This window comes from Pan paniscus, chromosome 5, assembly GCF_029289425.2.
Source record: "Pan paniscus chromosome 5, NHGRI_mPanPan1-v2.0_pri, whole genome shotgun sequence".
NCBI lineage: Eukaryota > Metazoa > Chordata > Mammalia > Primates > Hominidae > Pan > Pan paniscus.
In genome coordinates, this window is record NC_073254.2 from 56,063,325 (window position 1) to 56,088,781 (window position 25,457).

At 54.8% G+C, this 25,457-nt stretch overlaps 1 protein-coding gene across 17 annotated transcripts in view; it reads left to right on the forward strand.

Annotated features, from left to right (window-relative positions):
* Positions 1-25,457, forward strand: part of FOXP4 (forkhead box P4) — a 54,213-nt gene that overhangs the window by 21,767 nt on the left and 6,989 nt on the right. The window contains exons 2-13 of one of the 17 annotated variants that reach the window (XM_034962064.3): positions 1,970-2,218; positions 9,821-9,916; positions 16,604-16,726; positions 17,266-17,352; positions 18,845-18,992; positions 19,113-19,347; positions 19,628-19,732; positions 20,479-20,566; positions 21,605-21,688; positions 21,797-22,004; positions 22,105-22,181; positions 23,055-23,156. In XM_034962064.3, coding sequence (XP_034817955.2) covers positions 16,622-16,726; positions 17,266-17,352; positions 18,845-18,992; positions 19,113-19,347; positions 19,628-19,732; positions 20,479-20,566; positions 21,605-21,688; positions 21,797-22,004; positions 22,105-22,181; positions 23,055-23,156 — 1,239 coding nt within the window. In that variant the 5' untranslated portion in view covers positions 1,970-2,218; positions 9,821-9,916; positions 16,604-16,621. Of the gene's footprint in view, positions 1-1,969; positions 2,219-9,820; positions 9,917-10,625; positions 10,781-16,603; positions 16,727-17,265; positions 17,353-18,844; positions 18,993-19,112; positions 19,348-19,627; positions 19,733-20,478; positions 20,567-21,604; positions 21,689-21,796; positions 22,005-22,104; positions 22,182-23,054; positions 23,157-25,457 lie in introns of those variants that run through there. The other 16 variants (XM_034962057.4, XM_034962062.4, XM_034962063.4 and 13 more) reach the window with 16 other exon arrangements.

Sequence of the window (25,457 nt, forward strand, 5' to 3'; positions counted from 1 at the left end):
CTACTTGTAGGATAAACAAGTATGGGAAGGAGAGCCTGGCCCTTTGGGTTCCTGCTCCTTCTCAACCCCAACCTGAAAGGACTTAGAGGACAAACCAATGCCTTTCGTCTCTGGTGCTTTGGGGTCTTCACGTATGCTGTGTTGTTATCTCACCATCCCTGCAAGGTGGATATTATTATTCCAGTTTCACAGATGAGACAGCCAGAGGTAGGCACTGAGTTGTCAAGATGGCACAATAAAGGCTGCGTAGACCTCACTCTCCCAGTTCCTAGTTCAGGGCTCAGCACACCTGCCCCTTTGCTGCTTCTCCATCACACAGTCGCTGTGGGAAATGGAGGCAGCGAGGCCTCGAGCATAGTGGGTGCTAAGGAAATGTCTGTTGATGAGTAAATTAGAGCATTTCATTTCCAACCTGAAAGGGTTCTGTGATAGAAAAGCAACGCTGCCCGCTGGCCCTAAGTAGCCACTCTAGTGCCATCTGCAAACTCGATAGGAAGTGGGGTAGGAGAGGGTCTGTGGACCACACGCTGGTCCCATTCTCCTCGTACTCTCTGTGGCTCTCCAAGCTCCTCTGCCTTTGTCTGTCTGTTGGTCCTTGTCCCTCTGCTCTCAGTAAACAAGCCCTGGAAATGCAATCCTGGCCTTTGGGAGTAATGAGTTGACAGAGAGGAGAGAGATAAACAGGGCGAGTCAGAAGTCAGGCCTGTGACAGGACTTCAGGCTGAAACAAACAGTGCTGAAGAGGGTGGCCACGTCACTTTGGAACAAGAGCAGGCACTTGTTTCCATGCAACGAGCAGGCTGGGAGCTTGTTTAAACAGAGGCTGGGGGGTGACCTGGCTTGGCTGCCCCATTTCAGCCCACAAGGCCCAGCTTCCACCTCCTTCATCCCAGCCTGGTCATTGGTGAGTGACAAAGCCATATCACCTCCACGCTGTCTTTGGGGCTTTCACCAAGTCTGCAGTCTTATGCCCTATGGGGAATCTGTCTACCCTGAGGAGAAGGTGCAGGAAGTACAGTAGGCTCTGGAGCAGTCAGTCAAGCTGCAAACACACCTTCAGTCTTACTTTGCACTGGGCTCCGTGCCGGCCAGCTGGCATTGGCGATCCCCAGCTGCTGTTAAAGAATACCCTAGACCATAGACACACCCGCAGCCCATCCGTCCCCTCCCTCGCCAAGGCAAATGCTTCTACCACAGTGCCCCTCCCTGCATTTTTACCCTATGGGATGGCTCTTTTCTTTGAAAGTTGCCCTTGTGTTTTATTCTAATCTGATTTCACTTGTATGAAAATGTTCCCAGTGTGGGGATTTTCTCAGGGACCCCACAAATACCCTTAGGACTCTCTCTGATAGGGGCCATGAAGCCTAGGAGAAGCGTGTGCCAGATTTTGGGAGGGGGCTGGTCTGGGTGCGCTGGCCAAGTTGGGGCCAGGAGGGCCGAGCTGGTGGGGTGGAGGCAGGCAGAGCCGCTGGCGGCGGTGCTGAGGCCGCGCTGAAAGGCGTCCTGGGCCTCTGGAGCGCGCACTCCCATTGTCCATGGGTTGCGGGGGTGACAGGTCAGCGAGGGTCACGGGAGGGTTGCCTAGCGTCTGGGAACTCCCACTGCAGTTGCCGTGGCAACTGGGCCAAATCCCATCCCGTTCACATCCTGTGAGGAGATTCAAAAGGGTTGGGGGGCTCTGCACATTAATGGGCTTTTACCTCACCCCCCCTTCAAAGAGATGGGGGGAATGTCAGGCAGTTGGGGGAGGGGAGAAGAAGAATGGGAGAGACTTTTCTTTCCTTTTCCTCCCCCATCTGGCCCTCCTCTGCCCAAGCTACTTAGAGGGATGACAGCAGGGGAAGGGGAGGATTCAGAGGGTGAATTTGCCCCCCACCACCCCCTGACACACAGACACACACGCGCGCGCACACACACACACACACACACACACACGCGCGCGCAGTCAACAGTTGTCTTTGGTCTGCAGGTCCAGGGCCCATTTCTCTTCAGGACTGCTGGCTGTGTGCCCCAGATTCTACCGTTTCCTGTCTGATCCCACACCTTCTGCATTCTCCTTTTTCTTCTGGAGAATGAGCCCCTCCCGTGGAGGAGCCATGGCGTGGAGGGAGAGTTGGGGCCTGCACTCTCCAGAGGGGAGGCTTACGGACATCACACCAGTTCATACCAGCTGCTGGGGAATGCTCAGAAACTGCCCTTTCCTCCTTGGCCTGACACAGTGAGAGAAGGGCAGGTGGGAGGTGGGAGGAGCTGGGGAGTGCTGTGGCTGGGAGAGGGCCTTAACCATCCCCCTTGTTGTACCCCTCCCAGGTCCCTGAGAGCCAAAGACCGCCCTGTTTCCTATGTTGGAAAATTCTCCTAGGAGGGAGTAGTGCTAGGAGGGCAGAGGGCGGGGCTGGGGCCTGGAGGAGGGATCTGCAGACCCCTGCTTTCTTGGGACTAAAAGGAGCCAGCCCACTCTACCAGCAGGAGAGCCCCCAGCTTCCCTCCTAATATGGAATTCTGAAATCCCTCTTCTTCCCTCCCTCACCTCCCCTTCATGGCAGAATTCTTTTCCCTGCTGATTAGAACTGGGGATACAGAGGAGAATTTGGGGAAGGGAGATGAATGTTCCTTCTGAGAAAGGATTTATCTTGAGGATTGAAGCGGGGAAGGCTGCATCCTAGGGTCACCTCATCAGGGCAGAACTTGGCCTGGAACCCTCAGTGGGAGAGCTGGCTTTTCCCCTGGGGGAGCACCTTTATTCTGAGAAGGCCCAGTAGGAATCTTCAGGACGAGAACTGCATCCCCCACCACCACTGCCCCCACTCCAACCCTACATTGCAGAGGTGGCTAGAGTGAAGCGGCTCAGAACCCAAACCCCAGCACAGACCCACTTCCAGAGAACTCCACAGATACTGGTGGGAGGGATGTATGTCTGGTAGCCACCTCCAAATGCCACCAAGAATGAGGAAAGTGATCACGGGAACTTTTGCATCACTGCCACTCGGTCACCCACCATCACCTTGGTGATTTCACCTCCTTGCTGGAGGTCAGAGTTCCTTCCAGGCACTGAGGACTCTCGCCCTCATGACACCCTGCAGAGCTGGTTTTGGCTGCAGGAGCTGGATGAGCCCTGGGCTGCATCATTGCTAGAAGCAGGCAGAGGCCGGGCACTGCTGGTGCGAAGCCTGCCTGAGTTTGAGAGCAGTGGTGCAGGGAATGGAGAGAATGAAGGAGCCTTTTGAAGGATCGCAGTTCCTCATCCACGCTGTTGAGTTCAGCTGTAAATTCTCATCTCTCTGAGGCCAGAAACTAGTTCCTTATAGAGAGGAGGCATTTTCAAGGCACTTGGTAGGGAAGGCGTCCTGAAACCGGGGCTGTACACCCAGGATGTGAGTCGTCTCCCACCCACGTGGGCCTGTCTGTGTCTGTGCATTGCTGGTTTTCATTTTAATGGTTCTAATTTGAGAATGCACCGATGTCATTTTTATGAGGTTGGTGTAAAAAAAATTTACAGCCTTTTCCAAAAAGCTTTTTTTTTCCAAGGGAAAAAGGTGCGGAATAACTTCAGGGGTTTTATGTTCTCCTCTCCCCACCTTCCTTGTCCCCGCTCTCTGTGTAATTTCATTTTTATGTCTCTTTGCTGGAGGACAAAGCCTGGCTGGTCGAGAACTTTCCTCCCCCCAGGTCAGTTCCCTCAGTGGTCAGGACCACTAATCTCTAACTCCTCCTTCTTGTACCCCTTTCTTCCACCCTCTGGTCCCTGAGGAGTTGCATTTTGAGGGGTAGATGAAGCAATATTCCTTCTTTACTTTGAACCAGTGAGTGCTTATTAGGCATCCATTGTTTACCAGCAGTAAGTATCTACCCTGAAAGACTGTATCACTTCCTACTCAAAATCCTTCAGCGATTTTTCAAGTGTATAATGGAATAAAAAATCATTGTCCCTGTGTAATCTGGCACCTGCACACCTCTGGGACTTCTTCTCAGGCCACTCTTCTCTTGGCCACACTGGCTTTTCAATTCATAATGCACCCAGCTTTTCCCACGGCAGGGCCTCGCACCATGTGTTCCCTCCACCTCAGATACTCTCCCTTGGAAGAGTTGCCTCCTCCTGATGTTGTGTCTCCTCAGAGAGGCCTTCCCTGGCCACACACCCTAGAGCCAGCCACCCAGCCAGCCTCCATGGGACACTCGCCACCAGCTCAGAGTTTGCATGTCTCTTTGTGTAGTGTCTGTCTCGGCCCATTAGAACGTGAGCCCCGTTAAAGACGCTGAGTCCCCAGTACTGAGGACACTGTGAGTGCCCTGTGGGGCTTAATAACCACTCATTAAATTGTTAAATTAATAGTCATGCTGTGGTTCTGGAGGTAAAGGTAATAGGCTTTCCTGGGGATGCTTTTCTGGCTCAGAATGGGGCGAGGTGGGCCAACACCCTCAAATACCCTTCTAGTCCCTTCTTTTCCTAAATCCAGCCAGTTCCCAGTGAAAATTAATTATGGAGACAATTTAGATAAGATTGAATCCCAGTTTTGCCAGAACCAGCCAGAGGCAGACAAAGGAAGTTTGGAGTTTGTTTGTTTTGGCTGCCCCTCACCACAATCCAAATTAAACTAGAATTTGCTAGTACCTCCTCCATCCTGCCCAGCCAGTGCTTGGTTTCTCTTCCCTGTGCAGAGCCCAGTTTCAGGTCTGGTACATTCAGGTTCTGCTTTTGCCACTGTGTCCCGTTGGGCAAATCATTGCCCATCTCTGGATCTCTGTTTCTCCATCTATCAGTGAACTAGAAAATACCTATTTTTTGACCCACTAAATTGATATTATGACCCACTACTGGGCCATGAGCAGCAATTTGAAAAATACTGGACTAGATACCCTCTAACACTTGCAGCTCTCCAGGGGGTTGTGGCCCAAGCTCTTCGACTTCTCATTCTCAACAGCCTTTCAAGCTTGTCTCCCTGATTATCACGTCCCTGCCCTCCTGCACACACACAGAATAAGGCTGGCACCCCAACACAGATCTGGGATCCTCCAGCCTGCTGAAAGGACTGGTAAATAGCCCCGCACCTGGCTTCCTGAGAGAGAATGACCCCTCTCCCACCCCCCACTCCACCAGCCCTGAATTCCCAGAACCAGAAATGGGAGTGTGGTCCTATCCTGGAGGGGAGAGAGAGACCCCACAGCACCGAGACTTGTTTTTCTATTCATAGCAGCTCCCTGTTGCCCTCAAAGCTACAGCTTCATTCTCCACCATCCCAACCGCCCTCCCTGGATGCCATCCGTTATAAGCCGTTTGTTCCTAATTGCGGAGATCCTGCTAATGACTTCTGAATGGGGGATGGGGGGAGGAGAGTTCAGCTTCATTAGCGAGACTGAGTTCTTAAGCTTGAGGGGGAATGGGGGCTGGGCTGGAAGAGGGTTTGGTTAGCAAGGCCTTCCGGGTGGCACCAGGCAAGTGACCAGGAGCTGCTGGTGAAAGATCAATCATCATAATAGTGTTCGTCCAGGACCTACTGGGTGCCTGGCAGTGTGCTAAGTACTCCATGTGCACAGTCCCACGTGCTGTTCCCAGGAACCCCATGAAGAAAGTATGGGGTTGTTCCAGTTTTGCAGAGGAAGAAACGGAGGCTCAAAGAGATGGTGACTTGCCCAAGGTTACCCAGCATACGGTGGAGCCAGAACTTGGATCCAGATCTCTCTTGAAGTCCATGCATGAATGGACAGTACACCTCCCTTAGAGGAAAACTGGACATCATCCCCAGACCACAGAGCTGGACATTTGGTTTTCAGTCCAAGGGGTAGAAGGAGGAAAAAAATGAGGTTCGAGAGGCCAAATGGCTCCCAGTTTTCCACTCTGCCTAAGCCCCCTCTTCCTCCTCCCCTAGGTTTTCCATAATGGCTTCTTCCTGGTGTGGGTATCTGAACACCTTTCTCACCCAGGGCTGTGTTTGGGTATCTCTTGTCCTTAGGGAAGGGAAACTGAGCCCACTTTTCCCCTGGAGTTTCCTTTCTTGGTCTTCTTCCTCCACCTCCACCATCTTCACTTCCCCTTCTCACTGGAGGGCTGAACACATGCAGATTAGGGGGAAGGCAGATTTGAAGGCCTCGCTGGACTGTGCATGGGATCATGGAGACCCCTCAGTGGAGTAAGCCCTGAGCAGTCAGAGGTGTTTGGACTCTGCCACTTCCTAGCTGTGGAACCTCAGGCCTCAGTTTCCTTGTCTGTAAAATAGGGACATCAATACCTGCTCCACCTAGCTCAATGTTGTGAAGCTTCAATTAAATGTTTGAAAAAGTGCTTTGAAAACTGCAAGGCAAATGTTAGCTGTTAAGCTTAGTGTCAGCCTGTGCCAGCCTCCCATATTCAGCCTAGACTAAAATGAGTTTTGTGAGCGGGTATCGCATGTCTGCTGTGTGCTGGTGGTTGGAGATGGGGGTTCACAGCTACAGTTGACAACATCTATGCTTTCAAGGAGGCCCCAGTCTGGTTGGCATATTCAAAGAAAGTGGGGCTGGGGATCTGCTGGAGTTAGGACCCATCATTTCCCACGTCTCTCTGAGGTGGGCAGTCCAGTGATCTCCAGGCTGCAGTGCCAGCAGGCAGTGTGAACACATCTGGTGCAGCAGCATGGTCGATGTGACCCTCCTCGTTCACCGTGTTAACTCGCCCTTCAGATGGCGAGACTCCAGTTAGTGCTGCCACCACCTCTGGGAAGCCTTCCCAGACTTCCCCAGGTAGAAGAAAGCCTTCTCTGACCCCTGGCACTCACCCCCACTTCAGGCTGACTAGTTTCTTATCATTCGTGTTTTGTTTTGTTTTGTGTTTTGTTTTGTTTTGTTTTTTGAGATGGAGTCTTGCTCTGTTGCCCAGGCTGGAGTGCAGTGGTGCCATCTCGGCTCACTGCAAGCTCCGCCTCCCGGGTTCACGCCATCATTCTGCCTCAGCCTCCGGAGTAGCTGGGACTGCGGGCTCCCGCCACCACGCCTGGCTAATTTTTTGTATTTTTAGTAGAGAACGGGGTTTCACCGTGTTAGCCAGGATTGTCTTGATCTCCTGACCTCATGATCCGCCTGCCTTGGCTTCCCAAAGTGCTAGGATTACAGGCATGAGCCATTGCGCCCGGCCTATCATTCTTTATATTAGAGGCTATCATCACAGAACCTGAGCTGTGAGCCCTGGGGGGGCAGAGGCCACCTTCTGTTTCTCTGTATCCCCAGCCCCTAGCCTGGTCCCTGGCACGCAGCAGGTACTTCATAGATGTGAGAAGAGTGGTGAGTGAGGACCCATGTATGAGAAGGAATGGTAGGAAGCTGAGGGAGGGGAGCCTTGGCCAGACCTAAGGTCTTACCTGGCTCTCATCTGGCCTGGTCTTGGCAGGAAGAAGGAAAGGGGTTGTGGGTAGGGGGTGTAGGGGGAGGAAGGGCCTGTCACAGGGAGGGGGAGGTCTCAGGAATGAGACTGCAAGGCCTTGCTATTTTTTTCGTGTAAATCATGTAATTTCATGCTCCAGGGGACCACAAAGTAAGAGAGTCAGTGGGAGTCAACTCCCCTGGCCACCCCCCACCCCACCCCAGGAGACTGAGCAGGGCTCTGCCCCCAACTGCCCCCAGAAGCCCCTCCCTGCTGTTCCCTCCTGTCCCCCGGGGATCTGGAGTGCGTCATCTCCCCACCCCAACCAGTGTCCCTTTTGGGTCGCCTGGGCTGGCCAGCCTCTCTGAGCCATCTTCTTCCCCTACCCTTGTCCCCTGGCCTCTGACCCCTGTACCCCCTCAACCCTACTCTACCTCCACCTTTGGAGGACAAAGAGCACTTGTCAGTAGACCTGGAAGAGTTTGTAAAAGCAAGGTAGTAGAGGCAGGGGCTTCTTCCTAATGACCACCTGACTCCCTGCCCTTCCTCACCCGCAACACCCCCCCCCCCACCCTTCCTCCTCTTTCCGCAGAGCCTTTTGACTTAGAAAGGTCAGATTTCTGCTTTCTGAAGTGAATCTGGAAGAGGAGAAACATCCTGTCCCCCTCTGGAAGCCCAGGGCACTTCTCTGGGTGTGACATCCAGGGAAGGAGGTGGGGTGGGGGTGGCCTGTGAGGAGCACACCATTCTGAGCTCCAGGTTTGCTGCAGGACACCTTCCCGTCAATAGGCCAGTGCATATTTAGTTGCCATCCTAGGGTAAACTAGATTTAAAGCCTCAGGAGGCTCGGCTGTTTGCACTGATGATGAACGGACGCGAAGGTGGTTGTGTGTATATGCTTGGTACACAGTGGTCACTCTCTTTGCTTGTTGAGCGATGGGTGGTGCAGCCATATCCCACCTTAAAAGGTTTTGCCTTGAAGGTGCTTGTGGTGGGGTAGGAGAATAGGGGCCCATACAGAAAAAACAAGTGCGAGTGTGGACAGATGTGAGAGTGAGCCACAGGCGGGCGCATTTCATCTAATAAGTGCGCAGGGCACGAGGCTATGTTGGGGAGAGGCTGGAGGAGGTGAAGTGGAGAATTGTGGAGAGATTAATGAGAGCTGAAGGGAGTGAATACTTCCCGAATGCCAACTGGATGCCAAACATTGGTCCTTTAATCCCCCTAGTAATTTGGAGATGGGTAGTTTCCCAGTTTTGCAGATAAGGAGACTGAAGTGCAGAGAACTGGAATAACTTGCCCAAGGTCGTAGCTGGCAGGCCGCACAGCTGGGATTCAGACCCAGGACTGCCTAAGGTTGGAGCCCTGTGTCAAGGTAGACACACCTGCACTGGCTCCCAAGAGGGTCTTGAGCAATCTGGAAGCAGATAAATTTTGTGCTCCTGAAATGTGGATTCAGAACTTGCCTTCAAACCTCCCACTGAAGCATAGTGAGGACATAGAGGGCTTGACTGGCCTCAGATAATTTCCTGGGCCCTCCTGACCCCTCACTCCTACCAGACGTCTCACTGCCCATCAGTTTACCTTCTGGGCCCCTCCTACTCCTTGACTGTCACACTGACCCACTGGAGTGATTCCTCCAGCAATCTCCATATGCCTCCCACTCCTATGACCCCTCTGGCTCAGCTCAGTCTAAGCCACTGTGGCCACCAAGCCCACAGCACGATGGTCCGTGCATCTCTGCTGATAGTATACCTTTCAGAACTTGATCTAATTCCTCCAGCAGCATGCATGTACAATCCTTGAACTCAGAAAGTCACACAGTACTCAGACCTTGTGCCACTGACCCCAGGGCTCTTCCCTCATCCTCCCAACTGTGTGCTCTGGCTCCACAGTGAATGCTACTTTTTAGCCCCCAGACTGACCACCCAGTAAGGCAGTTGGCCTTGGAGCCAGGCTTCCTGGGCTCAAATCTTGGCTCTGATGCCGCCTAGCTGTATGATCATGGGTAAGTTACTTAACCTCCTGGAGACTCCGTTTCCTCATCTGCAAAATGGGGCAATAATCCCTACCTCACAGCCTTACAGAGGAAGATTAAATAAGCTCTTGCCTGTACAGTGCCTGACCCATAGTAGATGCTCAACAAATAGTACTGATTTACTAATGCCCTGAGTCAACCCCCTTTATTTTCCTCTAAGAGTCCCTTTTTGACCATGGGCCCTTCCATTTGCTGTCCCCATTGAGTCCTAACAAAACTTCACTGGGTCCCAGGCTGAGTCTGTAGAGGCTCTGATCCCTGAACCCCAACAGCTCTTCTCAGTGACTCCTACTGCCCTTACCACAAGCCCTTATGGACCCATGACCCTCTCACCCCCAAGACCTTCCACCTTACCCTGATCTCCTTCTCCTTACTGCCCCAAACACTCCCTAATCCCTGGATCCCACCCAGCCTCCCAGGCCATTGCTGACTCAGCCCCTGTCTTGCAGGCTCTCCAAGTGGCCCGGCAGTTCCTGCTGCAGCAGGCCTCAGGCCTGAGCTCCCCAGGGAACAATGACAGCAAACAGTCTGCCTCTGCTGTGCAGGTGAGGAAGAGAGCACCCCGCTGGCTCTGGGTTGGGCTGGAGTGTGGGCCTGGCACAGAGGGAGGGCAAGGACCCGTTGGAGAACTGCTCTTGCCAGTTCCAACACCAAAAAGTGGGCAACTTTTCAAAGGAAATACAGTCACTGCAGGGGTGGGGCAAAAAGGCTTCCACTTTCTCTCGTCTCCACCTGATCAGCCAGACCTTCCGCTAGCTTAGCCTCTTTGTCCCTGTCACTCAAAGTTTGTCTGCAGCTCTCCCTGTCTCTTTGTACCTCTCTCACTGTTTCTTCTCCCCTGCCTCTTCCCTTCAGGGTCTCTCTCGGTCACTTCTCATGTTTCTGCGTCCCTGTCGGTCACTCCCTCTGTCCCTCTGTGTTCCTGTGTCTGGGGCTTAGCCCCTCCCAGGCCATCTCTGTTGCTGCAGTCACGTCACCAAGTCCCCCCTTCCCTTATCCTCCCCCCTTATCCCTCATCCACCAGCTCTCTCGCAGTCTCTCCATGCTTCCTGTCTCTTGATGTCTCTCTGTCTCTTTTGTTTTCCTTTGCACAATCTGCCCTTTTTTCCCCTTCTCCCTTCCCCCCAGCTTGCCAGCCCATCTGGCTGGCTGGGGGAGGGGAGATCTGTGGGGGGTGGGCGGGGGGTGGGGGAGCCAGGCCTTCTGTTTACCTTTTGTGTCACAAAGAACTTGGGAGAATTGCAGTCTGAGTCCGGGTTGGGTCACTACTCGGGCAGCCACTCCCCTCCCCCTCTGCCCAGCAGCCCGGGATCCATGCTCCCCCCACCCCTCCCCCAGCAGAGGGAGGCTCAGAATTGGGGAAGGGATTAAGCCAGGCTTTGAAAGGAAGTTTATCTAAGGGAAGAAGGGTGAGTATGGTTGGTTCTGAGCTGGAGGTGCTCTGGAGTCTGGGGCTGGGTGCTGAGGGAAGTGAAGAGGAGGGTGGGGTGGGTGCAGGGTGCTCAGAGAAGGACCCAGGACCAGGCTTTGTCCTGGGTGGAGATTCCAGTGCTCTGACAAAGTCTGAGTTTTATGTAAAACAAGTTTATGTTTGGAAAAAGTTCAAGGTGCCCAACAGATGTGCAGCCTTAACAGTAACCCTCTTAAAATTCTTGACCCTAAGGAGACAACCCTCAAAGGGGAGGAGCTGGGCAAAGATCAGGGCGTGGCCTGGGGTGGAGGAGGGGAAGACACAATCTGGAAAGTCAATAAAGAGAGGAAGAGAAAGATCTCATCAGAATGAGATCTAAAAGGGTCTCATACCCATGCTGGTCAGGATTGGGTCTCTTTAAATTAATGATCCCCACATACAATCCCAGGGTTTGAAGTGGTCCTTGGGCTTCCACTCTGAATCCTGCCCGCCCTGGACCCAGCTTAGAACAGGAAGGAGTAGGCTGGACAACAGCAAACGTTCCCCCAAACCAGAAAGGGGCTGCTGACCCAGGGGTAGGAGGGTAAGAGCTTGATGGTAGTGGGAGGGACTGGGGTAAGACATCCAGAAGGACTGTTCAGCTGGGGATTAAGGGTCACAGATCTGAAATAATTGAGAGCTGAAGGGAGACTATGGAATCTTCCTTAGGAAACTCCCTCCCTCCAAAATAAGAGAGGCCTAGAGGTTTCAGAGTCAGAAAGACAGATAAAATGATGTTTTTCTCAGGCCTTCTCTCTCCTTGTCTCATTACTTCCAAAAATTCATTGATTGATTCATTCATTCATTCAACAAATACTTACTGAGTACATCCCAAACTAACAACTGACATATACAGAGTGCTTACCATGAAGTGTAGACACTAAGCGCTTTACAGCTATCTCATTTATCCTCACAGTCCTATGGGAGAGGTGCTATTCTAGCCCCATCTTGCAGATGAGGAAACTGAGGCCCAGAGAGGTTAAGAAAGTTGTCCAAAGTTGTACAACAAATAAAAGACAGAGTGAGGATTTGAACCCAATAGCTCCAGAACTCACACTTTTTTTTTTTTTTTTTTTTGAGATGGAGTCTCTTGTTGCCCAGGCTGGAGTGCAATGCCGCGATTTCAGCTCACCACAACCTCCGCCTCCCGGGTTCAAGCAGTTTTCCTGCCTCAGTCTCCCAAGTAGCTGGGATTACAGGCATGCACCACCAAGCCCAGCTAATTTTGTATTTTTAGTAGGGTTGTATTTTTAGTAGGTTTTAGTAGCGTTGTGTTTTTAGGGTTTCTCCATGTTGGTCAGGCTGGTCTCAAACCCCCAACCTCAGGTGATCTGCGCGCCTCTGCCTCCCAAAGTGCTGGGATTACAGGCGTGAGCCATCGTGCCCGGCCAGTAGAACTCACACTTTTAATCTCTGCATTGTGACGATCCCTTGTGCTTGGCACAATATTGGTAATAATGCCAATATTTCCCTGGTGTAGAAGCCTAGGCCAGATGGTTCTCAGGGTCTCAGGGATATGGGGGTTCTTGGGGCCATGGAGCCATGCTTCCCCAGGAGCCTGGATTCCCTACCTATATTGATCCCTCTATTTCTTCTCCAACCCTGAATACCTTCCTTGCCTTCTGCCCCTATTCCTAAGTTTATTATCTCCAAGGAGGTCAGATCCTTGTCCTGAAGTAGGGCCCAGGGCCTTGAAATGTTCTTCTGTGAGCTCAAGATTGGTGAGGGGATAGGGGAGAGCAAGGACTGGGCTCCCCACCCGAGCAGAAGAGTGCATCTTGAGCCTGAGTGCAGTGGATAATGAAGGGAGATCAAGGGCAGCTCCTTTCCCAGGGCTCCCCACAGAACGCTGCTCTGCTCCCCAGCAGGATTTTCTGCCCACGCACCTCCCAGCCATGTTCACCACCCTCTCCTCCAGAGCCAGCTTCAGAAGAGTTTCCAAAACTATTGTCAGGTCTCCGGCTCCAGCCTAGTGAGGGGCCCTCCTTCCAGGCCTGGACCCCACCAGGGAGAGGCCTATCATAGAAGGCGGCACAGGTGGCCGAGAGTTGAGGACATGATGGGGGCAAAGGTGGCTGGGGCCTTGGCTTCGTCCATCCCCATCTGGCATTTTCAGAAGTTCTTCTTTATATCTCACTGCTATCTTTCCTTGCTGCAGCTGCAGCCCAGAATTAGTTTGAGGACTTCTGGTCATTTGCAGGAGAGTTTAAGCCAAACCAAACTCTGGCCTGATCTCCCCACATTGCCCCCCACTCATAGGGACCCCATACTCAAGAGACAATTTGGGTTCTTGACCCTGGCACCAAATTGCATTCGTTCCCACTCTCAGCCCTCAAATAAGCTTCCTGTGTGTCAGGCACTGTCCCTGTTCCTTCCAGTCAGACCGTCCAGCCGAGCACGCTGTATTCATGGGTGGGTGCAGGGTCCCTGAGGGAGGGGCTGGAGGCAGCTGCCGGCGTTTGGCCCAGGGCTCACACTGCCAGGGCTTAAGTTAGCACTTAGCTGCCCAGCTACTCTCCAGATGGTGACTCATGGGCCCTGCTGAGCCTGCTAGCTGCAGAGCGCCCATCCTGAGGCATCTGAGCCTGGCGAGGGGCCAGCCGGGACACCAGAGGAGCTCCAGCTCAGTTCTCAGACCCCCAAGGGGCACGGGGAGAGGTGGATGAGGTCAACCAACTCAGGAGATCAGCATGCGGCAGCCACTTCCCAGACCCTTTGTGACCCCAGTGGGCCACCTCGAGAGGAGTGCACACCATGTAATCCATCCAGATCTCTGTAGCAGCCTCCACAGGCAGCTGCTCAGCCAAGTGGCAGGAAAAGCAAGTGCCAAGGAGGCCTTCCAAGGTCATCTCTTCCATTCCCCTGCTTCCAAGTAAGAAAGGCCCGAGGAAGGAAAGGCCACATCCTTTTTCCACATTCTCCTGTCAGTGACTCACAGTCCTGGTGCCTGGAAAGATCTTCTGAGTGTCTGGTCTCAGTCTTTCCTGTTGCGGGCCACGTTCGTCTCTAGTTCAGCTCTCACAGCAGTGAGAATGAGTGGCCTAGTGCCTTGGTCCTCAGTGACCTTTGTCAGGCAGCACCCTAAGGCACACCAGGGGAGGAGACAGAGAAGGAGGGGAAAGGGAAAATCCAGAATGTTTTAAAAAGTTATTTTCTTCACGTTTACATAGAATTTAATGGCGTACAAGTCACTTTCACCCCTGCTCCCACTGTCCCTTCCGGGTCAGGGTCAGGGCAGGTTATTTAACCTCTCTGGGCCTCAGTTTTCCCATCTCATCTGTGAGATGTTAATGATGATGGCACCATCCTCACAGGGTTGCTGTGAAGATTCCATGAGATACACGTGTAAAGGGCTTAGCCAAGTGCCGTGCCGGGCACATAATAAGCAGTCAGCAACATCTGCTAATGATGCAGGGAGGGCACGTGCCCCAAATCCCAGTTAGCCGACAGGGAAAGTGAGGCTAGGTGATTTCAAGGCTAGTAAATATCAGGGACAAAAACCAAGGTCACCTGACCCAGAAATCTAGGGCTCTGAGCTCACCTGCACCAAGATGCCTCTCTTTGTTGGGCACCCCCTTGGGAGGAGGAAAGAAAGGACAGTGGTACTCGTTCCATGTCTTTGGATGGCAAAACCCACCTTCTTTGAGCAGCCTCCCCAGCTGCCTCTGGAACACCCAACAACAGACTTAGGGGCTGGCTCTGGAGTTGGGTCTATGCCGTTGTCTGCCTCCAACCCCAGGCCCCCCCATCCACCCCTGCAGTCTGGCTTTCAGAGAGTCCTTCTAGGATACAACCGTAGAGTAGGAAGTTAGCCTTTGGGATCTCAGCCTCATCAGCCCCCTCAGCCTCCGGACATCCCACCTCCACATTCTCTCCCTAACCCTTCCCAAGACCTGCCCTGGGGTGGGGCAGGCAGCATAGGATGTGAAAACCCTGGGAGCTATGGAGTATGCAGACCTGGGCTTACATCCCAACCCTGCCACTTAAGGCCACCAGACTTTCCTGGTCTCCTCATTGGTAAAAATGAGGTTAAAAAACAACAACAACAACAAAGAACAAAAAACACTCTCAAGGGCATATCCCCCACTGGCTTAGAGGTCTCTTGGAGCCTTCATTCACATGATATGCCCATGACTAAAGAGCTAGGTGTTACCCCTCCCAGGCCCATGTGGATAGAGATGGGCTGGGATAGGGGAGTAAAGCCCAGGGGCAGGGACAGCCACCAGTGATGGGGTGAGCGAGAGGTGTTGGGAGCCATGGGATTCCCCAATGTCCTTGGATTCACTGTACCTCCCTGGTTGCTTCTCTGCCTGGGGATTTCCTAATCCATGGCTTAAGGGGTGGTTCAAGGCTGAGTCCTGCCTCTGCCAGGCATTGAAAAGAGATCCAACTCCTCCTCCCCTACCCCACAGGTGAGGCTGAGGCTTGGGAGAGGGTCCCCTGAGGACCTAGCCTGTCACAGCCTAGGACAAGTCCCTACACAGCACTCCTCTCTGACTGGGCTAGCCCTGTAACCTTCCCTTCCTGCTTCCGGGCTGGCAGAGGGGCCTCTGAGGTGCCAGGGAAGGCATTTCAGCTCAGGGGGGCTAACACTTAGTGTACCTACCGTGTGCCAGGCACTCTGCCACAGCTTGGGAGTGAGAGAGGAAATTAGAGAAGAGTCCTGTATGCATGGGGTCACAGAGTAGAGGGGGCGGCAGACAGCCCCATCAGAGCACCTGTCCTGCTAATACAGGAACAAGACAAAATAGCAGCTGAGACCTGCCTGTCCATGACTGCACAAGCCTGGGGGGTTCAGGGGAGGTGGGGCTGGGAAGAGAATGATGTCATTGCTTTTCTCTGAATCTTTTCCCTGTAGCTGGATTCTTTGGGCCTTCTATAGAGGCCTGACCCAGGGCAGGGGGTAGAAAGCTGTTCTACTTTGAGAATCCTGAATGTTCCAGCCTAGAAGGAATCATCTCTTACAGCCCAGTCTCTTATGTTTTATGTTTGAGGAAACCGAAACATAAGAGAGGGCAAGTGACTTGCTAGAGTCACACAGCCAGCTCAGTGCAGAGTTAGGAGCAGAAGCCTGCCCTGCTAACTCCCTGCCTGCCATTCTTCCCACCCCACCCTAGACATAGCTACACACATGCACACACATTAGGACCAGGATGGCACCAAGAGCGCTCTGTGGGCTTCACCTCTGGCCACTGTGTGTGCCGTCCAGGCAGGTGTGCCGGGGTGTGTGAGAGGAGACAAAGTGCAGGTCCTCGTGCAAGGTGAGCCACGTTTTGAATCCTTCCCATGCTGTAGACTGCCCTCCCAGCCAGGCCCACCTTGCAGGAAGTGGTCTCAAAATAGACTGCGTGAGACTATGGGTGGCCTGGTATGCTGCCCCTCCCCATTACTGGGGGGAACCAGCCAAAGCATGGGTTCTACTGACCAGTGCCACTACAGCCTAATCTTCCTGCTCTAAGGACAGCCCGTCCTATGATAATAGTCAACCCTTATGTGCACTTGCTGTGTGCCAGGCCTTGTTTTAAGTATTCACTGATTAGTCCTTATGGTGACCTTAATAGGTAGGTACTATCACTGTTTTCGTTTTAGAGATAAAGAAAACAGACAACAGGAAGGTAAGTCACTGTCCAAAGAGAGAGACAGCCAGTAGGCAGCAGAGCCAGAATTGGAACCCAGGCAGCCTCCCTGGGAGCCACTCTGCCATGCTGAGAGTGGGGCCCTGGGTGGTGCCTCCTCCTGGGTTGGGGTCCAGGGGACAGGGCTAACGGGCCGAATCCTGCAGGTGCCTGTGTCGGTGGCCATGATGTCGCCGCAGATGCTTACCCCGCAACAGATGCAGCAGATCCTATCGCCCCCGCAGCTGCAGGCCTTGCTCCAGCAGCAGCAAGCCCTCATGCTCCAGCAGGTGAGTCTGGCCCCAGGGCAGCTGGTCCCTCCTCCTCTGCCTGGCCTGGCTCCTCCCACCCTGTTTACACCTCACCAAGGGCCCAAGCTGTCCCAGAAACCAGAGAGACTGCTCAGGCCAGACTGATCTGCATTCCTCTAGGGTAGTGGGGAGAGGTCAAAGGTCAGGCATCTCTTATGGCGGCCCTGTCCCCACAATACTCCCCGGTCCTCCCTCCCTGCATGCTGGCCCCACTTCTATCTCCTGAACAGGGAAGGGCAAAGTACTGGAACATCCTGGCACGTTGTCCCCTGTGACCTGCTCAGGAGATCCACCAAAAGCAGGGAGGGTTCAGAGCTGTGGGAATGAACCTCCTCCATCCCTTGCTCCCTCCCTCCGCACCCAGACCCTGCTCAGGGCCCCTCCAGGCTGACTGGGGAAAGCCAGACCATGTTTTAGGGAAACTCCCTTCTCCTGCCCCCAGGAGCCCAGATGGGGCAGGGCTGGGGTTGTGGGGATAGCAGTACCCTGCCAGTGGTAACCCTCCTCCACACCCCCAGCTGCAGGAGTACTACAAGAAGCAGCAGGAGCAGCTCCACCTGCAGCTCCTCACCCAGCAGCAGGCTGGGAAGCCGCAGCCCAAAGAGGTAAGGGGCTGTACCAGGGCCCACCACCGCCCTCACCCCCTGCCCAGAGGCTGGGTGTCCAGAGCTGGTCAGGAGGGAATTGCCTTGCAGGAATAGTAGAAAAATCTAGAAAAGGCTGAGGAAAGGGACCAAGGATCAGTGTGGGGGAAATGGGGATGGTGGTTCTTACGTGTCTCCATCTCCACTCATCCCCATTCATTCTTTCTCTCCTTGCCTCGTGTTGTTGTCTCTGTGCACATGGGTGTAGACAGGTGTGTACGTGTCACCCCCGTGTGTGGTGTCTGCCGGGCCATGCTCATGTGCCTTGTGGTCGCACCATCTTCCTGCCCCCTTGTCTCTTTGTGACCCAGCACCTCAGCCCTCCCCTCCTTGTCCTGCGAATCTCTGAGTCCCTCAGCAAACCACCTCCCCTTACCTCAGCCTGCCCCCAGCTTCTTCCCCTTCTTGTTATGACTTGCCCAGCCACCCCTCGGTCTCCTCTCAGAGCTCCCCAGCCTACATCCCCTACCCCATCGCAGCTTCTATACCAGGCCCTGGAGGCCCTTCTCCCCTGGGTCCCAGACCTGTGCATCTCTCCTACTGCCCAACCGCAGCCCCAAGCTCTAAGTTTCCTCTTCCCAGAAGGCTGCCCTGACACCCAGGAATTCTCCAGCACCCCCAGTCTCCCTCTCAGCAGTCTTGTAATTGCTGTGTTATCGGCAGGTAAATCTCTAGGCTAAGTTTATCCTGTGTCTCTCTATTGAATAGCCAGCCCCCACCCTACCCCATGCTTCCCACCCCCAGCAGGCAGGCAGAGACATCTCTGCCTCTCAACCCACCCAGGACATGCTTGGCTCCTGGGGCTCAAAAGAGACTTGCTGACAGCCTGACTTGTCAGTGCCTGTGTGAAGAACTGAATGGGTGGGGATAGGTAGAGTGGGTGAGCCAGCGAGTACAGGGCGCCTGGGCAGTGGTGATGTGACTGTTCTCCGAGCCTGGGTCCCAGTGAGTCCCGTCAGACTCCTTGATTCTCTGTATCTAAAAAGCAAGAGAGGAAAAGAGCTGGGGGAGAGAAAACTCCCTCCCCAGAGCAGAAGGGGGCACCCCGGGCATGTGGGAAGGGTGCCCTCCAGGCAGGAGTGGCCCCCAGAATCTGACAGGCTCATCGATCATTGTGATGAGGCACCCCCAGGCGTGCACAGCTGCGGTGCAGGGAGCTGAAGCAGCGGAAGGAGGGAGGCGGGAGGAGGGAGGGCGTCGTGCTGCGTGTCTGGGTCTGGCTGTGTGTGTTTGCGCGCGTGCGTGCGTGCGTGCATGCGTGTGTTTACTGCGAGGAGGCATGCAGCCTTATGGAAGCTGGGCCGGGAGCAGAGACACTGCAGCTGCAGACGCCACAACGACAGCTCCAGGGGCTGACAGGCCCTGGGAGGGGGTGGCCGCGGGGTGGGGGCCAGATGGCATGCCTGAAGCTGATGGCACCCCTCTCTGCCCGCCCCCTCGGGCCCCTCACCAGGCACTGGGGAACAAGCAGCTGGCCTTCCAGCAGCAGCTCCTGCAAATGCAACAGTTGCAGCAGCAGCACCTGCTCAACCTGCAGAGGCAGGGGCTGGTCAGCCTGCAGCCCAACCAAGCCTCGGGGCCCCTCCAGACCCTTCCGCAAGGTGAGCACCCGCCACTCCTCCCCTCCCAGCCCCAACCCCACAGCCCTGCCTGTACGCAAGAGCTGGCAGCCCCTGTTCTTGGGGCCAAGTAGAAAGCCGAGTGTTGTGGGGCCCTGCCAGCCTCCCCTGTCTCTCCCACAGCAGCTGTTTGCCCAACAGACCTGCCCCAGCTGTGGAAGGGCGAGGGTGCCCCCGGGCAGCCTGCCGAGGACGGCGTCAAGCAGGAGGGGCTGGACCTCACTGGCACGGCCACCACCGCTACCTCGTTTGCCGCTCCCCCCAAGGTCTCACCCCCCCTCTCCCACCATACCCTGCCCAACGGACAGCCTACTGTGCTCACATCTCGGAGAGACAGGTACAGGGGTCCAGGCTGGGAGGGGCATCAAAGGCCTGCCTGGGGGTAGACCTGGCCCCCCACCCCCGAGGGCTGACTGTGAGGGAGGGGGTGGAGCCCACGGACCGGAGGTTCACTCCCTCTCCACTCCCTCTCCCGGGGTGTACAGATGGTGCTTGGCTGCTGGGAAACCTGTACTGGGGCAGAAATGTCACCAGCAGGGGAGCTGGTGCTCAGCTGACTACAGGGCCGCTGGGGTCTTCAGGGTCCCTGATCGGCCACCTCCCTGCTGTCCTCCCAGCTCTTCCCACGAGGAGACCCCCGGCTCCCACCCCCTGTACGGACACGGAGAGTGCAAGTGGCCAGGCTGTGAGACCCTGTGTGAAGACCTGGGCCAGTTTATCAAGTAGGTGTCACCCCCAGCCCCTCCCCCAGCAGCCTTTCCCCACAGGGCCCCTCCCCCAATCCTGCCCACTAGCTTGCCCCTTCTGGGAGCCCTCCTCACTAGCTGTACTACTGTCCTCACTCCAGAGGGTTCTAGTTCTTTCTCTGCCCCCCACGGACTCCCTGATCACCCACTCCCTACCCTGTCTATATTTCTGGGCCTGCATTCCCCTGACTCCATCCCCAGCACAGGGTGCGGGTAGGAGAAGGAGAGGACAAACATAAGCATTTCTCCTCCCCCCACCCTCCCCAGCTCCCCTCCAGCCTCAGCCCCGGGGAGTGATGGCGAGTGACAGGCTGAGGGCCGCAGACAGGCAGGGCGGGAGGTGGACAGGCGGCTGGCAGCAGGCGGCCAGCTGCCACAGCCGTGCCAGGCTCTGTCACTGACTGATTAACTCCGCTGTCTCCCAGACCCTTGCAGCATCAGGGTCAAACAAATTGTTTTCACGCTTCGTCAGAGGTTTACTTAATTAGTTCATTTGCAATTAGATCTCTCTGTAGCTGGGATTTTAGCAAAGACATCAAAGGAGGCTGACGAGAAGGGAGAAGCCTTCCTCCATTGCCCCGTTTTTCCACCTCTTTCTCTTCTTTGTATCTCTTGGTCTGTCTGCTTTTCAGGCCATGGGTGGGATTAGAGGATAGGATGGGAGGATGGTGGCAGCAGGGAAACCGGAGCCAACTTTCTCTCCTCCTCTCTTCCCCTTGAAGACACCTCAACACAGAGCACGCCCTGGATGACCGGAGTACAGCCCAGTGCCGGGTACAGATGCAGGTGGTGCAGCAGCTGGAGATCCAGGTGTGGCCCGGAAGATGCTGGGGAGGGACATGGTGGGCTCCAGCCCCTGCCCACCCACAGCACTGACTTGCTAGGTGGGCTCTGTTGGGAGGGTCTCATGGAAGGGTCCTATGGTCAAAGCCACCATCTTATGCTTTCTAGGTCCTAATGACCATGGTTGTGAGGTGAGGACAGCTGGATTCTGAGGGGTAAACCAAGGTTGGGGGCGTCTCTGCTGGGAGGTCCAGAAGAGACTCACGCTACATAGAAACATCAAAAATAATTATTAGTAGCTAACATATGGAGCACTTATTTTGTGCTGTGCTAAATACTTTATATAGCTCAAGGAATCCTCTCAACAACCTTATGTGGTGGGTACCATTATTCTCCCCATTTTCCAGATGGAGAAAACAGGCACACAGAGCTAAAGTAACTTGCCTGTGAGTGGCAGAGCTGGGATTAGAACCCAGGCAGCCTGGCTTTCCCAAGGGAGTATCCCAGCTACTTGAGAGGGGACACTCGGCAGCACAGGGTTCCCAGGAAGCAACTCAGGGCAGCTCCTCTGTGCTTACCCATCTCCCTCCAGCACCTAGCAGAGCATCCTGCCGTGAGAGGGTGGTCATGAGAGACCCATTGAGTTTATGAATGGGGTGTCTGAGCCATTCATCCGTTCCTGCATCTGCATTCAGTATGCAAGGCCCTCACACACAAGTGCCACTGCACAAGGCACAGTGGCCGCCCCCCGTGGGTGGGTAGGAAGAAGCCTCCCAACATGTAGAGGCAGGGATAAGCTCCAGCCAGGACGCACTGGGAGGGCTCAAATGGTCACCGTCCAGGGGAGAAAGGGAGAGGCTTCATGGAGCTGGCAGCCCTTGAGGGGTAGAGCATTGCTGAGGCCTCCCTGGAGCGGGTCACAGAGGGAGCGTGGATGCTGAGGCAAGGAGGCGAATGGGGGTGGGAATCCGCGGCCTTCTGAAGAGCCTGGCGGTGGAGGGATGGGACAACACTGCCTCCAGGGTTCAGCCTCCCGCTCACCTCCTGCTTTGCCACCCTCCACAGCTCGCCAAGGAGAGCGAGCGGCTGCAGGCCATGATGGCCCACCTGCACATGCGGCCCTCGGAGCCCAAGCCCTTCAGCCAGCCAGTGAGTGCTGCTCCCCTCCCCGCCCCTCCCAGAGCCTTCCCCAGACCCTGGAGCCTCGGGACCCCCACCCTCGGGCACTGGTCTCAGTACCCTCCCCGTTGCTCACAGCTGAACCCGGTCCCCGGCTCCTCCTCATTCTCCAAGGTGACCGTCTCTGCAGCAGACTCATTCCCAGATGGTCTCGTGCACCCCCCGACCTCGGCCGCAGCCCCTGTCACCCCTCTACGGCCCCCTGGCCTGGGCTCTGCCTCCCTGCATGGTGGGGGCCCAGCCCGTCGGAGAAGCAGCGACAAGTTCTGCTCCCCCATCTCCTCAGGTGAGGGTGGGCTGGGGGCTGCAGGGCGACAGCAGCGTGAGGCTGTTTTTCCCATCTGAGCCCCATATCTGGCTACCTCATCCTCTGCCTGTCTCCCCAGAGCTGGCCCAGAATCATGAGTTCTACAAGAACGCCGACGTCCGGCCCCCCTTCACCTACGCCTCCCTCATCCGCCAGGTGAGCAGGGCAGGTAGGAGGAGGGTGGGGAATGGCACACAGGCTGCTCCCCCAGCCCCCGCCACACCCCTGCCTCCAGGAAGGTCCTGGGGCCAAGCAATGGAGCTGTCCCGCTCCCTCTCACGTGGCGGTCTTCCCTCTCTGCTGTGCCGGGCTCTCCTGCAGGCTGGGCCCTGTCAGCCTGCTGCGTAGGGTTATGTGTCTCTGGGGGTGCACACACTGTTCTTCTTACTGACACCCACCGTGGCATTCATGTGCTCATTTCCACGTACACAGCCCCCCATGATAGACTCAGGGTCACTCTTCGTCTCTCTCCTTCGTCTTTCCTCCCTCAAGCCCATGATCTTCATGTCACCAGTGTTCACATAGTATTCACACTCAAGCATGAACTTACATCGACACATATGTCCTCCCTGATACCCACACAGGCATGTACACCCTCACACACATTCTTTCTGTCACACACACACTGTGCTTAGGGTACCTTTTGCGAAAATCAGGATAAATTCCAAACAGCCTCCACCCCGTGGACATCTCTCCCAAGAAAGACAGGACTGACTACTTTCACCCTCGGTCCAGGGCCAGGTACTAAAGGCATTTTCTCTCCAGAAGCAGCTCCAATCCTTCTTGTACAAATACATAGCCCTTGGAGGCTCCTGCCCTCTTTATCCTTGGCCAAGCTATAACCAGCCTGTCCCTCTGAGGGGACCCACCAGCCACCACCCATCTTGTTATCCACACATTTCTGAGCAGGTCTTCTCACAAAGTGAACTCGGGGCTAGGCAGAAGGGAGAGATACTGGGGGAGGGAACCCAGGGCTGTGACCCTTCGAGGCCCAGGCTGACGGTCCCTTTGCTTGTTCCTTCCCCGCAGGCCATCCTGGAAACCCCTGACAGGCAGCTGACCCTGAATGAGATCTATAACTGGTTCACCAGGATGTTCGCCTATTTCCGCAGAAACACTGCCACCTGGAAGGTGAAGCAGGCCCCTTCCACCTTCTGGGCCCCAGTCACCCTTGGACCTGCCATATCCCATGGAGACCAAGGCTGCCTAACAATTAGTTCCCTAAACCATTAGTCCTGCAGAAACAGCCACCCAAGGGCCCAGCCAGGGCCGCATGCCCACGCCCACCTCAGCAGGAGCTGTGGATTGTTCCATAACCTTTTAATGATCCCTTCCTTCCAGCCTGGTGCTGCCTCCTTTCTGGGAAGCAATCCTTCTCTAGGGTACACCCCCAAGGGCCCCAAAGACGCCAGCCCCACGAGGTAGGGCCTCTAGGAATTGCTAATGCCCAAGCTTGATACAGAAGCCTGGGCCGAATTTCACAGAGACCCTAAGGGTCTGGATACCTTGGCTTAAGGTACATGTTCTGAAGCCTGAGGTGGGGCTAGGAAAGTGCAGGTATAGACACACGGATGGACCACTCACAGCCCTCCCCAGCTCTGCCATCCCTGGCAGGAAGATAATTGTCTCCATCCAATTAGTCATTTCAACACCTTCAGCCGTAAGTTTTCCTGGGAGAGCAGAAGCAGGCAAGAGGGGGACTCTAGAAAAATGGGACACAGATGCTGGGGCACTAGGCCATTTATTTTTCTATAGCCAAAAGGGGTGTGTGTGTGTGTGTCTGTCTGTCTGTCTGTCTGTCTCAAGGTGGGAAGGTGATATCTAAATTGGGAGAGTGGGCGGGGCGGGGGGGGCAGTGGGGCAGGGGGAAGAAGGAGAGAGTGTTGGCCCCTGCAGGGAAGGTTAGACGCGGGGAAGGACTCCCTCTCAGAACCTTAATCGGATCCCTGGCTCTTGAGTCCCCCTGCTGGCCACTGAAGAAACTGCAGTTAAACGGGCTACCTCCCCCAATCCTACTAGGTTTCAACAAGTGTTACTGAACCCCTCCTCCCCACCAGCGCCCAGGACTTGGTGGGGTCTGCACAGTGCCTGCCTACCCTTTGCCCTGGGATTATGCTAAGTGCAGCAGAAGGGACTGCATCATGACTTTCATATGCTCATACCCAATTCCCAAAGCTTGGGAGAGAAGCTGGGAGGCTGTTGGGACAGCTGCTCTAATTGGCTGTGAGTGATGTCATTTTCTGCCAACCACATTCCTGCCCTCTTTCTGAGCCAGCAGGGCTTGCTTGGGACCACCTGGTCCAGTCTCCAACCTCCAAGTCAGTTCAGATACCAGGTTTTTATAAATGATAGAGTCCTACAAACATAAGGGATGATTATAATTATTACCTAATGTTTAATAATGCATATTAATCTTTTGCCTTTAGGGGTAGCAATATAGAGCCTCCTTTCCATAAGACAGCCTCCTCTTTGGGGGCAAAGTACTGCTAAGCCACCTACCTTCCTTCCTTCCTTCTGTCTTACCTGTAATGCCCTGCTGCAATTTTCTAATTCTCTCTTCTCTTGAGGTCAGGTTAGGTGACCTGGTTTAGGTGACTTCCTTAAACTACTCAGTGACCATCCTGAAGCCACCCCCCTGATATTCTAACCCTGCCGCCCTTGCCCAGCCCAGCCTTTGACATCTCTGTGGTGTGTTCCTCCTAGTTCTTCACCCCCATCTCCCCTCACCTAGTCTAGGGTCCAGTAAGAAGCATCTGGGCTGGGGAAAGTGAACGACTAAGTGGGTGACTTTCCCAGTTTGCAGTGCTCTGCTGCTGCCTCTGTGCCTGAGGCCACTGCCTGAGCCTTCCTCATGGCACAGCAGAATCCATCCAGCTTGAGGTCCACTTTGACCTTCTGGTTTTTTTCAGCCAAATGCATTCATGTTACTTGGGAAATACGCCATCTACACCCAACTCTGCTTCCCTTCCACCTCTACTTTCCACTCATTTCTCAGCCCCTCAGGTCATCTCTGCTCCTCTCCTGAATTATTTGTGCTTTCTTCTTTCCCTTCTTCACCTTTGCTGGCTCCCACCCTGAGATACTTTCCACCTCAGACCAGGGCAGAAGGGTTGGGAGCGGGCATGGTGTGGGCCCAGCCAGCTGCCGTTCATCCAGGGACAGAGCTGCCATCTGCCAAGCTGATGGTCCTTGCTGGCCCTCCCCGTGTCCATCCCCTCCCAAGGCCCGTGTTGTGGGCCCGTCCTTTTGTTTACGAAGCCCCTGCCAGACCCCTTAAATTGCCGTTAATGTTTCAGCGTAACGAATTAGTCTCTCATCACGAATCAGGCTTCGAAATGAGGGAAAAAAGCCCCGGTGAGGCCATCCTCGGAAATTGGGGTCATTCTCATTTGCAAAGCGGAGGATCGGAGCCCCGTAATGCGGGCAAATTTA